At 46.7% G+C, this 14,412-nt stretch overlaps 1 protein-coding gene across 2 annotated transcripts in view; it reads left to right on the top strand.

The window, feature by feature from the left end:
* PRKG2 (protein kinase cGMP-dependent 2) overlaps positions 1–12,923 on the top strand; it is a gene marked incomplete at both ends in the record, with an annotated part of 29,259 nt that extends 16,336 nt beyond the window's left edge. The window contains 13 exons of one of the 2 annotated variants that reach the window (XM_084267001.1): positions 994–1,071; positions 2,071–2,165; positions 3,045–3,113; positions 3,764–3,862; positions 5,091–5,241; positions 5,753–5,889; positions 6,056–6,145; positions 7,084–7,225; positions 8,019–8,182; positions 9,580–9,702; positions 10,581–10,643; positions 11,937–12,003; positions 12,828–12,923. In XM_084267001.1, the coding sequence (XP_084123127.1) occupies positions 994–1,071; positions 2,071–2,165; positions 3,045–3,113; positions 3,764–3,862; positions 5,091–5,241; positions 5,753–5,889; positions 6,056–6,145; positions 7,084–7,225; positions 8,019–8,182; positions 9,580–9,702; positions 10,581–10,643; positions 11,937–12,003; positions 12,828–12,923 (1,374 nt within the window). Of the gene's footprint in view, positions 1–993; positions 1,072–2,070; positions 2,166–3,044; positions 3,114–3,763; positions 3,863–5,090; positions 5,242–5,752; positions 5,890–6,055; positions 6,146–7,083; positions 7,226–8,018; positions 8,183–9,579; positions 9,703–10,580; positions 10,644–11,936; positions 12,004–12,827 lie in introns of those variants that run through there. The other variant, XM_084267002.1, reaches the window with a different exon arrangement.
* Between the last annotated feature and the right edge of the window lie 1,489 nt (positions 12,924–14,412).

Below are 14,412 nucleotides of genomic sequence, written 5' to 3'. Positions count from 1 at the left end.
AGAAGAGGCTGAGGGAGCTGGGCCTCTTTAGCCTGGAGAAGAGGAGCCTGAGGGGTGACCCCATCACTGTCTATCAGTATGTGAAGGGTGAGAGTCAGGAGGCTGGAGCCAGGCTCTGCTCAGGGGTGGCAGCGACAGGACCAGGGGCAGCGGGTGCAGCTGGAGCAGAGGAGGTTCCATGGGAACATAAGGAGGAACTTTTTCCCTGTGAGGGTGAGGGAGCCCTGGGACAGGCTGCCCAGAGAGGCTGGGGAGTCTCCTCTGGAGACATTCAAACCCTCCTGGCTGTGTCCCTGTGGGATTTAGTCTGGGTGATCCTGCTCTGGCAGGGGGTGGGACTGGATGAGCTTTTGAGGTCCCTTCCAACTCCTGACGCTCTGTGATTCTGTGACCTTAAAGACCATCAAGTCCCCACCCCTTGCCATGGGCGGGGACACCTCTCACTGGACCAGGCTGTTCAAGGCCCCAAGTATCCTAAGCAGTGACCTTCTGGAGTGTGTATGTGATCCCTGGCAAAAAAAAACTTGTAGAAAACACTCAGAGGAGAAAAACATGAGCTGGTTTTTGAAGAGAAGTTGAGCAGGCAGGGCTCCTTAGCACAGTTGGTGCTTTGGGACCTTACAATAGATGATTTAGGTGTTTCCACTCCAGCATCAAGCCCATAATTACTTTTGAAAATGGGATTTTGATTTAGAACAACTCTATTAAGAGCCTTTATTTTATTTATTCCCCATTTCCCCCTGCTTCACAAGAATGAGCCCAGGGTTAATATTTATTTAAACAAATAAGATGTTGCTGCTTTAGGATATGTTACCAGTTGACCACCATGCTTTGAGTAGTGGAATGCTTGCACATTGCCATGGGCTGCCACTTGTGCTGGAGGTGGGAAGTGAGCTATCAGTGGAAGTGTAATAAGACCTTTGTAAAGTAATTAGGCTTTTCAAAGAGGCTAATGATCTACCTGACAGTACTGTCTGTCTCTGCCCCTGACAGGAATACTACAACAAAGGTGATTATGTTATTCGGGAAGGAGAAGAAGGGAATACCTTCTTTATAATAGCAAAAGGCAAGGTAAGAGATAATAAACCTGACTTAGAAAGCAACCTATGCCAACTCCTGTGTTTCAAAAGCCACCTGGAGGGGTGTGATCTTCAGTAAAATATGTTCAGAGAGGTTTTGAGGGCGCTGGGAAGTTCACAGTGCTGTGATGAAAGGCTGGAGCTGCTCTTTGGAGAGTCAGGGAGCCTAATGTGCATTTACAATGAACCCATGTTATAATCTTCTAATTACAATGTCATTGAAGTGGATCCTGAAGCCTCTTGGCACTGTAACAGAGATTTTTTTGGTCAATTTTTTGAAAATGAGATTTGATCCTATGTCATCTGAATGTTTCTATGGGCAAATCTTGTGGAACATCTAAGAAATAACAGAGTCCTGGGTTTAATGGCCTTCTAGGTGAGGCAGGGTCTCTTCCTTTCATCTCTTAGTCCCAGAGGAGTAAGGCAGTGGCCAGAATCCATCACCTGTTACGTTGGATGCTAACACAGGACTCTAAAGACCCCAGTCACGAGAATTTTCATCAATAAGCTTCCAGTAGGCACTTCAAGTTCTAAAAACATGTCTGTGTCAGGAGATATTCTAGTTTTTCCTTCAGGTGTGGGCTACAGTGGGAGTCAAGTTTCATGAGGAGGGAGATGTTAATGTTCCAGGGGCTGTTTAGCTGACAAAAAGCTCATATGATGCCAACCCACTCTGGGAACTGAAGTATTCTTCAGTCTTTCATTAAAATGAGGTTTACTTTGCTCTATTTTAAAAGGTATGAGGGGAAAATATTGGGGTGGGGAGGTAGCAGTAGTGAATATATACATTTTTCCATCTCAGCAAAAGCCAGAGAGGTATCAGGGAATAATTGAAGGCTTTAGTTTTTGAGAGAGGGGGAGTAATTCTATATGTTTGTAACTCTTCCTGCAGCATTACTGAGTTCAAGACATCTATGAAAAGCATAGAAAAGAAGGGGAAGCCATGCAAAACTTCACACCTTACCTTGTTTTTTGTTCCTGTGCTTTCCAGGTGATGGTTACCCAGAGTACTGCAGATCACTCCCAGCCTCAGCTGATTAAAAACCTTCATAAAGGAGATTACTTTGGAGAAAAGGCTCTCATTAGGTTAGTTGACCTTGCCTGATTCACAATGTACAGTATTTGGATTCCCCTCTCACTGCATGTCACGTTACTTCCATATAACTGTCAAGTTACATATTTGACTGTCAAGTCAGCAGATGAAACCGATGGCTGGGAATTTCTTGGTGGTTTGGATTTTGGGGGAAGAGCCTGAAAGTATCTGCTACCATCTACCCTTGGTTTTCCCTGAAAAAGCCAGATGTTGGCCCCATCTCTGCATTGTTGCTTCTAATTCAGTAAAAGCTGTGATGAAAACTTGTGCCAGGGCCTGTTATTACCCCCAGCATGGAGAAGTTACTGCACTGAGCTGATGTTCCTGTACTGGTGCCCATGCTATGAGAAACAGATAAAAGGAGTGCAGAGAAGACAGGACCTAAGAGCCAAATGGCTCACCTGGTGCATGTTTATGTGTGTGATGGATCATTTGGTATCATCTGGAACATTTTACATCCGAGCATCATTCCAGAGATGAGTAGTAAATCCTGATGGAATGCTTATTGCCTCTCATCCTAATTTGCTAAAGGAAGTTACGATCCAAACCCCACTGAAACTGAAAAAAATGCTGTTCTAGATGATAATAATGACTAGTATCTGGTTCAGCAATATGAATCCAGCTCTGGGCTGCAGAGGCCTTCAAGGAGTTTCATATAATCATAATCACAGAATGGCATGGGTTGGGAGGGACCCCAAGGAGCACAGAGCTCCAACCCCCTGCCACAGGCAGGGACACCAACCTCCAGGCCTGGAGCTACACAAGGTTGCCCAGGGTTCACCTACAGCAGCCATGACTCTGAGCACAGTGTGAGGTACTCAGAGAGGATCTTGATGTGCTTCTGACTTCTCCTAATCTCTTTCAATTCCTAGTGACGATGTCAGATCAGCGAATGTCATTGCAGATGAGTACAACGTGGAATGCCTCGTTATAGACAGAGAGTAAGTAGCGTGCTGGAGCTTTGGGGAAGACTCACACCCTCATTCAGTAGGTCAGTGCTGAGATGCAGCTTCATTGTAGGCACCATCACAGGGTTTTCTTAAGTGAATACTACTGACCCAGTGGTTAGTATAGTCTGGAGAAGAGGATGCTGAGGGGAGACCTTCTCCCCACCTCCACTGCCCTGCCAGGAGGGTGCAGAGAGGTGGGCGATGGTCTCTTCAGCCAGGGGACAGGAGATGGGACGAGGGGGAATGGGCTCAAGCTGCCCCAGGGCAGGGTCAGCTCAGCTGGGAGGGAAAAGTTCTTCCCTGGCAGAGTTGTGGGGCTGTGGCACAGGCTGCCCAGGGAGGGGACTGAGTCCCCAGCCCTGGGTGTGTTTAACAGCCGGGGAGATGAGGTCCTGAGAGATCTGGGTCAGCACAGGACAGGGATGGCTGGATTCCATGGGCTTAAAGGGCTTTTCCAACCTTGGGATTCTGTGATTCTGTGACCTGCTCTTGCCAGCCATTCCATTTATCCCTGTTGCTTTCTTTTTCTAGCCCACCCTCCTCTGGGGCCTCTCCTCTCCCCTCTCCTGCTTTCCCCTCTCCTCTCTTCTTTCTTTCCCCTGTATGTTTAATGGTTTATACTGTTTCATTTGTGGTTTTAGGACATTTAATCAAACAGTTGGAACTTATGAGGAGCTCCAAACTTACCTTGAAGGTTACGTGGCTAATCTGGCCCGGGCTGATGAACAGCGACATGCAAAGTAAGTCAGATCACTTGTTAGGCACAGATTTAGTAGGCAAGCATGGAAAAAGAGTGAGATGTGTAAGTAAAAGGACAGGTTGGAGTTGATGGCTACGGGTACCTATGAATTCTAATGATCCCTATGTCCATGCTTATATGCCAGGAAACTTCTTCTGAAACCAAAATTCTATAGAATCTCAGCATATTGACTTCCAGCCAAGAATCAATTCCATCTCAAGGAAACCAAGCACAGAAATGAAAATGGGCTCAACTATTTGGGTTTGCTGTATGATAGTAAATAATTTGACTGGTAAAACCCCTAAAGGTCAACTTTAAACCCCAACTGAGTTCATGAAACCCTGTTACCACACAAAAGCTCATTGCTATTTTTTGTGTGGCAATAGGGTTTCATTAGAAATAAGCAGATGTAAAAGGAATAGGTTTTCTTTAATGTTTTGGTGCAGTGCAGCTGCTGTTTAAGCTGTAGACTAGGCTTTCAGTTTATCTGCCTCTGATTTCAACCTGAGGACTATCAGAAGGTGAGCAGCATGTGTTTTTCTTCTCTTCAGAAGTAGAGCTGCATTTTTATTTCTGATCATTCTGCTGGAACTGGTACACAGCCCTTCAGAAAGGGCTTCTCCAACTTGGAGCGCTCAAAGCCCCGCAGCTGACTGCATCGCTGGGCACCTCATCTTGATAAAAACACCACTGAGTGCACTTGGTGAACTTCACAAACATTTTGCTTCTCATTTCACAGAATCACAGGCTCACCAGGTTGGAAAAGACCTTTAAGATCATCAAGTCCAACCGCTCCTTGTTTTCCTTCCATAGGATGTCCAGAAAGAAAGTGCTGCTGTATAAAATAAAACTAAGAGTCTGAGAGGAAAGAAGAAGGCTTTGCTTTTGTTCCTCTCTCCTCTCTTTTCAATGGGCTGTGGGGACAGGACAAGGGCCAATGGCCTCAAGTTGGAGCTGGGAAGTTCTGCACTGATCTTCTTCCCGGTGAGGGAGCCCTGGGACAGCCTGCCCAGTGGGGTATGGAATCTCCTTGTCTGGAGAGATTCCAGCCCTGACCTGTCCTAGGGACCATGCTTTGGCAGGGGCTTGGACCCCATGGGCTCTGGAGGGACCTTCCAACCCCTACAAGTGTGATTCTGTGACTTTCTTTTTTAATAGGAGGTGAGTGCACTGTGGTACAGGTTCCTGGTTGATACAGCACTAACCTATGTTCATTTTTCTTATCACAGAGGAAAACCTTTGTCTGGACAGTTGACCAAAGAGGTGTCTTTGGAGATGATAGAGCTGAAGGAGAAAGTAGCCCAGTTCCCTCCTTCCCCATTCCAGAATTTAGAAGTTGTCACCACTCTGGGTGTTGGTGGGTTCGGAAGGGTTGAGCTTGTAAGAGTTTGTTTTAAACATATTCAAGTCATTCTGTCTCTTAGATGATAGCTAAATCCTTGTTTTCCTGGAAGCCCTGTTTTAACTCCTATCTTTCTGTTGCCTATTGGATATTTCAGTACAATAACAAAATCACTTGTAAATATTCATCACAAACTGCCTCTGCTCGTTGTTCTTTTGTGTTACTCTACTGTTTAGAAATCTTAAATTGAATGAGGCCCCATTGAGGTATAAACTCATTGTAATATACAGTGTCTACCCAAACTGTTTGTATTTTGTATGCATAAAATGATCACAGGGAGCATTTCACTTCATTTTACAACTGGGGCACTAAAAAGACCAAATGCTTGACTTAAAAATCATCCAGAAAATGAGGAATTCGTCCCTTGTTACAGTCATGAATTTCAGTGCTGTGCTGCATTAAAAAGAGATGGATGTTGGTGTACTTAGTGAGACCATATTGGTAAAATGCCCTTTCTTTTCCTGATGATCTCATCATCTCGATTCACAGGTTAAAGTGAAAAATGAGAACACAGCTTTTGCCATGAAATGTATAAAGAAGAAGCACGTAGTGGACACCAAACAACAGGAGCACATCTATTCTGAGAAGAAAATCCTGGAGCAAATATGTTCTCCCTTCATTGTAAAGTGAGTTGGCTCTAAGGTTTCCTTGCAAGTTGACTCCCCCAGTTTGACCAACTGGGACAGTGTTGTTGAGCATCAGGTCTGGCATTATGTGAGCTCTGGAGAGAAGATGTTGTAGACCTTGTGTTTGATGTTGCTTTTCCTACCTTGCTGCCTTTTATCTCCACAGACTGTATCGCACCTTCAAAGACAGTAAGTATGTATACATGCTGCTGGAGGCTTGCCTTGGAGGGGAGCTGTGGAGCTTGCTGAGGGACAGGTAACACAGCAAAGGGGAATGTTGGCCTTGGAAATCGCTGGGCCGCTCCATACTTCTCTTGAGTAGGTTCTCTATTCAAGGGCTGTCCAACCAAAAGACGTTTGGTTCAGTTTTCAACCCCACAAGTCGTGTACCAAACACCCATGCAAACAAGCTGTTAGTGTTCTGAGAGTTGTATATTACCTGAGAGCAGCCCTGCTGAGCAGGACCTGAGTGTCACGGTGGGTGAGACACTTTCCATGGGCCAGCAGTGGCTCCTGCAGCTCGGAAGGGCAATGGGATCCTGGGCTCCATCAGCAGAGGGGTAGCAGCAGGGACAGGGAGGGGATTGTCCCTCTCTGCTCTGCCCTGTGAGGCCCCAGCTGGAGTCCTGTGTCCAGAGCTGGGGCCCCCAGTGCAAGAGAGATGTGGGGCTGTTGGAGAGGGGTCAGAGGAGCCACAGAGATGCTCAGAGGGCTGGAGCAGCTCCCCTACGGAGAGAGGCTGAGGGAGCTGGGCTGGTTCAGCCTGGAGAAGAGAAGGCTGTGGGGGGACCTCATTGCAGCCTTCCCATCCCTGAAGGGAGCAGAGGAACAGGAGGGGAATCAGCTTGTTCAAGGGCAGAGACTGGCAGGACAAGGGGGATGGGGTGAAGCTGGAGGAGGGAAGGGTTAGAGGAGATCTTAGGGGGAAATTGTTTGCAGAGAGAGTGGTGAGGGGCTGGAAGGGGCTGCCCAGAGAGGGGGTGGGTACCCCGTGTCTGGGGATGTTCAAGGCCAGGTTGGCTGGAGCCCTGGGCAGCCTTGTGTAGCTCCAGGCCTGGAGTTGGTGTCCCTGCCTGTGGCAGGGGAGCTGTAGCTCTGTGCTCCTTGGGGTTCTATGATTCTATGATCTACTTAACGAGCAACATGGTTTTAGAAGTTAAATATCTCTGAGGATAGTGATTATTTTTGTTCCAGAGGGAGCTTTGATGAAGCCACCACCAAGTTCTGTGTTGGGTGTGTAACAGAGGCTTTTGACTACCTCCATCACATAGGAATTATCTACAGAGACCTGAAGCCAGAAAATTTAATTTTGGATGCTGAAGGATATATAAAACTGGTAAGATATGATTGTTTTGTGATGTTACCCTTTTGTGCCTGTATGCTGCTTTCTTCTAGGGAGGATTTAAATAGACAACATGTAATTAGAGTATCAGGATCCTAGAGTTTAATTACCCTGACACTCCAGCAGAAAAAAAAGGGCAGGCTGCTTGTTGCATGGAGAGAAACAAAGGCATCACAAAGCCACTGAGTGCCATGGAAAGAATGGGGGTTTGCAGTCCCCAGGAGCTCATGCCACAGAATAAGCAGCAAACATAATTGCTCCCACCAACCAATCTGAATGTAAAAGCCAGAACCATGTTTCCCAGGTGCAGAATTACCTCCCTGTCCAGCCTCAAGCAATCAAACCTTCTATGTTATCTCTGTAGAGAGGGGACACTGTAAAGAGCTCCCACCGTACATGACTGAGTCATACATCATATCCTGACATGGAAGGGACCCATCAGGATCATCACGTCCCAACTCCTGGCTCCACACAGTGGGTCAGCACAGGACAGGGACGGTTGGACTCCAGGGGCTTAAAGGGCTTTTCCACCCTGGTGACTCTTTGAAAACACGGGCTGATCAATCCCAAAGGGAAGTAATTAGGGAAATTATGAATGAGAATGAATGGGGCTGTTCCATAACATTTGGTAATCTGGTGGAGTCACTTCTTTGTCCTGTGTAGTTGTTTTAGCTGTGAACTGGCAACTCTGAGGTCTTGGCAGGAGGTGAGGAAGCAGGTGAAGACCTGAAGGCTTCCCAGGGCAAAGCCACCTCTGTGTGACACGGCGTATGTTGATTTTGATCAGGTTGATTTTGGGTTTGCAAAGAAGATTGGATCAGGGCAGAAAACCTGGACCTTTTGTGGAACCCCTGAGTACGTTGCCCCTGAAGTAATTTTGAGTAAAGGCCATGACTTCAGTGTGGATTTCTGGTCCCTTGGGATTCTTGTCTATGAACTCCTTACTGGCAGGTATGTGCCCTCTACTTTTAAGTTCTTGTTTCTTTGGGTTTAGAAATGTTTTCAAGGCCCCATTCCTGGAGACATTCAGGGTCAGGATTGCTGGAGCTCTGAGCAACCTGCTCTAGTGAAGATGTCCCTTCTCACTGCAGGGGTGGGACTAGGTGGCCTCTGAAGGTCCCAAACAACCCAAAACATTCCAAGATTCTATTTTTAAAATAGTTTGGGGTTTTTCCCTTTAATAAATCGGAATAACTGGCAAATGATGCTTTGTTTTGCCTGTTATGCATGTTTCATCTTCCATCATTTCAGAAATATCACAAAGTGTGGGACATGTCCTTTATTCTGGTTTATCCATCTAAGAAAAGACTTAGACACTGGCTATACCTGGCTCATGTAGAGCATCTTTAACTGATGATGATCATAGAATCCCAGACTTGTCTGGGTTGGAAGGGACCCCAAGGAGCGCAGAGCTCCAACCCCCTGCCACAGGCAGGGACACCAACCTCCAGGCCTGGAGCTACACAAGGCTGCCCAGGGCCCCAGCCAACCTGGCCTTGAGCACCCCCAGACACGGGGCACCCACCCCCTCTCTGGGCAGCCCCTTCCAGCCCCTCACCACTCTCTCTGCACAGAACTTCCCTCTAAGATCTCCTCTAACCCTTCCCTCCTCCAGCTTCACTCCAGCCCTCTGTCTTGTCATTAAATGATGATGTTTCCTGTGAGGAACATTGACAACATTGACAGTACTTTTCCCATCTAGTGTGTGATGGGGTAGAGTGGGGCAGAGGAACTGTACCCAGGGCTCGTTTTTGGGCTGCAGGCACCCTGCAGTGACAGGTCTCTGTGAACACTTACTGCTGGTGCCACATGGAGGTTTCGCTGAGTCGGGCAAGAGGCAGAGCTAGCTTAGGGGGACACATCTGATCAGAAGTTTTCCCTTGTAACTACAGGCAGCTTCTCAGGTTCAAACATTTTTAATACCTTAAACAGACCGAAAGGCTGTAAAACTGGGGTTGGGGTGGGGGGAGAAGTTCCTCTATTCCCAAATATTTGCTCTGATGTAAAATGGCCACATCATGGTCTCTTCAGCCAGGGGACAGGAGATGGGACGAGGGGGAATGGGCTCAAGCTGCCCCAGGGCAGGGTCAGCTCAGGTGGGAGGGAAAAGTTCTTCCTGGCAGAGTTGTGGGGCTGTGGCACAGGCTGCCCAGGGAGGGGGCTGAGTCCCCAGCCCTGGGTGTGTTTAACAGCCGGGGAGATGAGGTCCTGAGAGATCTGGGTCAGCACAGGACAGGGACGGTTGGACTCCAGGGGCTTAAAGGGCTTTTCCAACCTGGTGAGTCAGTGATCCTGTGACCTGCTCTTGCCATTTATCACCATTTATCCCTGTCGCTTTCTTTTCCCAGCCCACCCTTCTCTGGGGCTGATCAAATGATCACCTATAATTTGATTCTCAAAGGCATTGAAAAGCTGGACTTTCCTAAAGCAATAACGAGGAGGCCTGAGGATCTGATACGCAGACTCTGCAGGTAGGAGGGGCAGCCTGGGCAGAGCCTGGGTGTGTGGTGCATCAGCCTATCTAAGGTCTGGACTGAAGCACTGAATTCCTGACTGCTTCATCTAAAATCATTGTGATTAGCATGGTCTGTGCCCATGGCGCTCAGTAGACACGTGTCACATCTCTTACTCCTCAGAGGTATCATCTATAAATTTGGGCTCTGGTCTTTCTCTGTAGCTGTGAATTTTTTTTCAAACACATCTTAGGGTCAATTTATGAAGTGTAGGCTGAGGGAAAAGCTAAAGAATGTAATTTTATTGAGAAATGAGGCATTTTTAAACGATGCTTCCAAAATTATTTGGGCATCTAGAGCCTATATAGAGTGTAGGATGGTTAAAGAGTGACTTAAGGCCCTTTGAAAGCATGGAAACAGGTGGTATTTCCAAAGGGCTGGCATAACTCAGAAGCACCAGTGCTGACTTTGCACTCCCAGCTCCAGTGGTATTTCACCTGTGGCACTAGGAACACACCAGCAGCATCAAAAAGATCTTTGCAGATGCAAATTTTGGTCTGCTTCCTCTTGCTAACCCATGACCAGACCTGCTGGCCAAGAAGCAAAAGAGGGTGCAACTAAAAATTCAACCACTTGATTTCCCTCTGTGACTTCTCACAACAGAAGATGTTGTTGTGGCTTCCATGAATGTTTCTCCACCCCCAAAAGAAAGGAGGAGGGAGCAAACACCTCATTGTGTCTCCTTATGAAACCACATGTATGTACATTCCATCCCTGTGTAATTCTTAAATCCAAACAGTTAAGACCTATAAATGCTCTTTTAAAAAAAAAATGTATGTAAAGTTCTTACTATATATATTTAAAGTTCTTACTCTTTTTTCTCTTTTTTTTTTAAGGCAAAACCCTACAGAAAGATTAGGCAACCTGAGGAATGGAATTAATGACATCAAGAAGCACAGGTAAGTGGAAGAGACTGCTGAGAAGAGCATTTGGGGCTTAATTTGAAAATGCTTTTAATATTTTAGAACCCAGCCTGGTAACCAGCTCCAGGCACTTCCAGGCAGATTGTGTGAGAGATCCTTGTTGCTGTCAAAGAGATTTGTAACTACAGAGAGGAAAAACATGAATGGAAAGCCTCAGAGTGATTATTTAGAAGCTTCTTGTTGTTTACTGGTTTTGTCACAGGTTGAGGATGTAGGAGTTGAATACAGCTCTCAGAGAAATCAAAGCCAGTCCAACATCTGCCTTTCAGACCTCCTGACCCAACTGTTGCTTCTAAGAGTGGTGGTTCTTAATCCCTGAAAGGTGCCTGTAGGAAGCTGGGAAGAACTGTTCCTGAGGGCATGGAGTGATGGGATATGGGGGGATGGGTTTGAACTGGAAAAGGGAGGTTTAGGTTGGGCATTAGGAAGAAGTTCTTCCCTCTGAGGGCAGTGAGACACTGGCCCAGGGTGCCCAGAGAGGTGGTGGAGGCCCCATCCCTGGAGACATTCAGGGTCAGGCTGGATGGGGCTCTGAGCAACCTGCTCTAGTGAAGATGTCCCTGCTCACTGCAGGGCGGGGCTGGATGGCCTCTGAAGGTCCCTCCCAACCTATTCTATGATTTTATGATTCTAGTTAAGAGTTCCAGAGCAATTTGTCCTCTTTCTTCTAACGAAGAGAGGTTAAACATTAATGAAATTAACACAAAAATTAACATCTCCTTCTTTTTCTTCTTTATCCGAGTGGTTTCTAAGCTCTGCAGCCTGGGCTTCGGGACTGGAGGGGGGAAAGTCCTTTGACTCTCCTCTTTGTCTCCCTCTTCTCATGCTGTCAAAAGGGGTGAAATCCCTTTCCATGGCCCAAGTTGGAGCCCGGGGAAGAACTTCTTCCCGGTGAGGGTGAGGGAGCCCTGGGCCAGGCTGCCCAGGGGGTGTGGAGTCTCCTTCTCTGGAGAGATTCCAGCCCTGACCTGTCCTAGGGACCCTGCTTTGGCAGGGGCTTGGACCCCATGGGCTCTGGAGGCCCCTTCCCACCCCTACAAGTCTGTGAGTCTGTGATTCTGCTACCACTCCCTTGTATGGCAATGACAGTACTCAAGCTTCGACCTCCGAGAAGTGTCACAAAGACAGGAGTTGTCATGAAAATCTGCCTTACAGCCCTTGAGATTGTTTTTCACCTGTTGATGGTATAATGAGAGAAAAAAAAATTATATGTAATTGTCTTTCTCTCTTGGTTTCTCCCTCTCAGTCTCTCATTTCTTTTTTCATCAGGTGGTTGAGTGGTTTTAACTGGGATGGTTTGAAAGTGAGGAAGTTAACATCACCTTTAAAAAGAGAGGTATTGCCTTTGGCTTTCGCTATCATAACGCTTTGCTAACACACAGGGGCTCAGCTACAGGGAAACAGCTGATGGCAAGAGCAAAACAGCCCCAAAAGGTGCAGTTGAGTTCAGGTAGCTCCCTGTTTTTAGAGAAAATCAAGCAGGAGAGAGACAGCAAGTGGTACAAAATTCAGTTAAATAATGAAAATATTATTCTGCCTGTGTGCTTTGCATTAGATTTTACACCACTTGCTGGAATAAATGGTGTTTGGCCAGAAAGGAATGCTGGAAAAGTGTATTTTCTAAGTCTTTGGTATGTTTAAGATGCACTATTAACAGTTGGACCTGACGATCTTAAAGGTCTTTTCCAACCTTGTGATTCTGTGATTCACATCGCTGCATGGGGAGCCTGGATGTGCTCCTCACAGTTACAGCATGTACCCAAATCACTTCCTAAAATGAACAAGAGATTGAGGGAAAAGAGTTCAAGACTCACTCTGAACCCAACTTGAAACCAGAAGTGATTCTGAGCAGTACTCGAGCAGGTTCGAATCAGACCCAGCCCTGTTTCCTTATTGATTTATAGGGCTGTGGGTGAAATCTGGGATGTGGGGAGTGGTTCTATTTCAGGAGTCTAATGGATGCCATTGTTCTGCTGTGCTGTTTAATTACTGGAGGTTTATCTTTTAAAGAATGAGGAATTGCAGCCATTGAAAGAAGTCATCCATATCATGCTAGCCTTTTCTTCTTCCACTGGTGAATAATGATGAATAATCCATGGAGAGCATCTTCCAAAGGTACCTTCTGAGCCAACCCTTTGTTTGTGTGTTTTAATGTCTTAGCTATCTGGACCAACAGACTACAGCTACTTTGACAGCTACCCACCTGAAGAGGGAACCCCTCCAGATGAACTCTCAGGCTGGGACAAAGATTTCTGATGGGTTTTTTTTCTCTTCCAGGACATTTTTAGAGACTCATAGGCACAAGTTCTAAACCTTCCCTCTTGTTTCTCGCTTAAAATCAACTACATGAGGTTTGTGACAAAGCAGAGCGTTCCTTGGAGGACAGAAACAATCAGAACTTGTTTGGCTGACACCCCAAAATCTGTGTGCATCTCTCTGTGTCATGGACATGTGCTCACTCAGCAGATGGAACTCAATGGATTTTTCTCATCCACAACGTCCCTGTGGAGGTTTTCAGACAAGATGGATGGTTTTTCCATTGGAAACATCACTGATACCTTGATATTAACAAGGGGGTGGAGAAAAAGAGTATGGGAAGCCAACTGCATTGATCAAGGAGGATCCAGGATACAGCAGGTCAAATGAAAATGCTGTAGGAAACAAGGTACAGAGGTAGTATGTTGCTCAGAGGAGCAGACTGTGGTGTGTATGTACCTCATTCCTTCAAAGATATGTGCCCATCTCTTCAAAGTTTGCTTGAGGAGAATAACATATGGGCAAAAATAATAAATCTGTAAGTTTAAAGCTGTAATTTTGTCTTTAAATATATTTTCTGATTGGTTTCATTGGTATCTTGCTGAAATGCTGCATCTGTTCACAGCAGCACTAGAAGTTCCCACCCATTCCAAGCTGTCTCACCAGGTGTGAGAGATCCTGCCAAACCTGATCATTATTTGGAGTTCTACTCATAAAGGAGGGGAGAATAAGAGGGCAAAACCTGGACTTTCTTCTCTTGTAAGGAATTCAATTCATTAATCAGTTTAAGACTTTTCTTTTGGCCACCTTCCTTCCCTCCAGTGAGGTGAGGAAGGCCAGACATTCCCAGCTCCTCTCAAACCCAATAGAAGAATAGAATTGTGATTTGTAGCCCAGTTTTTCAAGTTCTGTCTTCTACTTTAGCACAGGTAAATGAATTGTTAGTCAGAGCTGCCCAACAACCTGAGCCAGGGAGTCCAGCAAACGGCCACGATAGGAAGGAGGCTGGAGCCACATGTGAGGATGCCCCATCCCTGGGGGTGTTCAAGGCCAGGTTGGCTGGGGCCCTGGGCAACCTTGTGTAGCTCCAGGCCTGGAGGTTGGTGTCCCTGCCTGTGGCAGGGGGTTGGAGCGCTGTGCTCCTTGGGGTCCCTCCCAACCCAGGCCAGTCTGGGATTCAATGAAAGGCTGAGGGACATGGGCTTGCTGGGCCCGGAGAAGGGAAGGCTTTGAGAGCACCTTACAGCAGCCTGCTAGTGCCTGTGGGGAGGTTAGTGGAGAAGACAGAGCTTTATGGAGTTGCACAAGGGGGGGAATAAATTGGAATGGGAAAAAAGTGGTTCCCCAGTGAAGGAGGATCCCAGACAGGTTCTGCAGTCTGGCACATTTTCAAGAGGAGACCAGACAGAGCCTCAAGCAACCCAATCCAAAGTCAGAGAGAGTGAGAGAGTCTAGAGACTTCCTGAGGTCCCTTCCAGCCTGATTCTGT

This window comes from Gallinula chloropus (assembly GCF_964237585.1).
Source record: "Gallinula chloropus genome assembly, chromosome: 7".
Taxonomy (NCBI): Eukaryota; Metazoa; Chordata; class Aves; order Gruiformes; family Rallidae; genus Gallinula; species Gallinula chloropus.
Note: the sequence above shows the minus strand (reverse complement) of the source record. Positions and strands in the feature narration are given on the sequence as shown.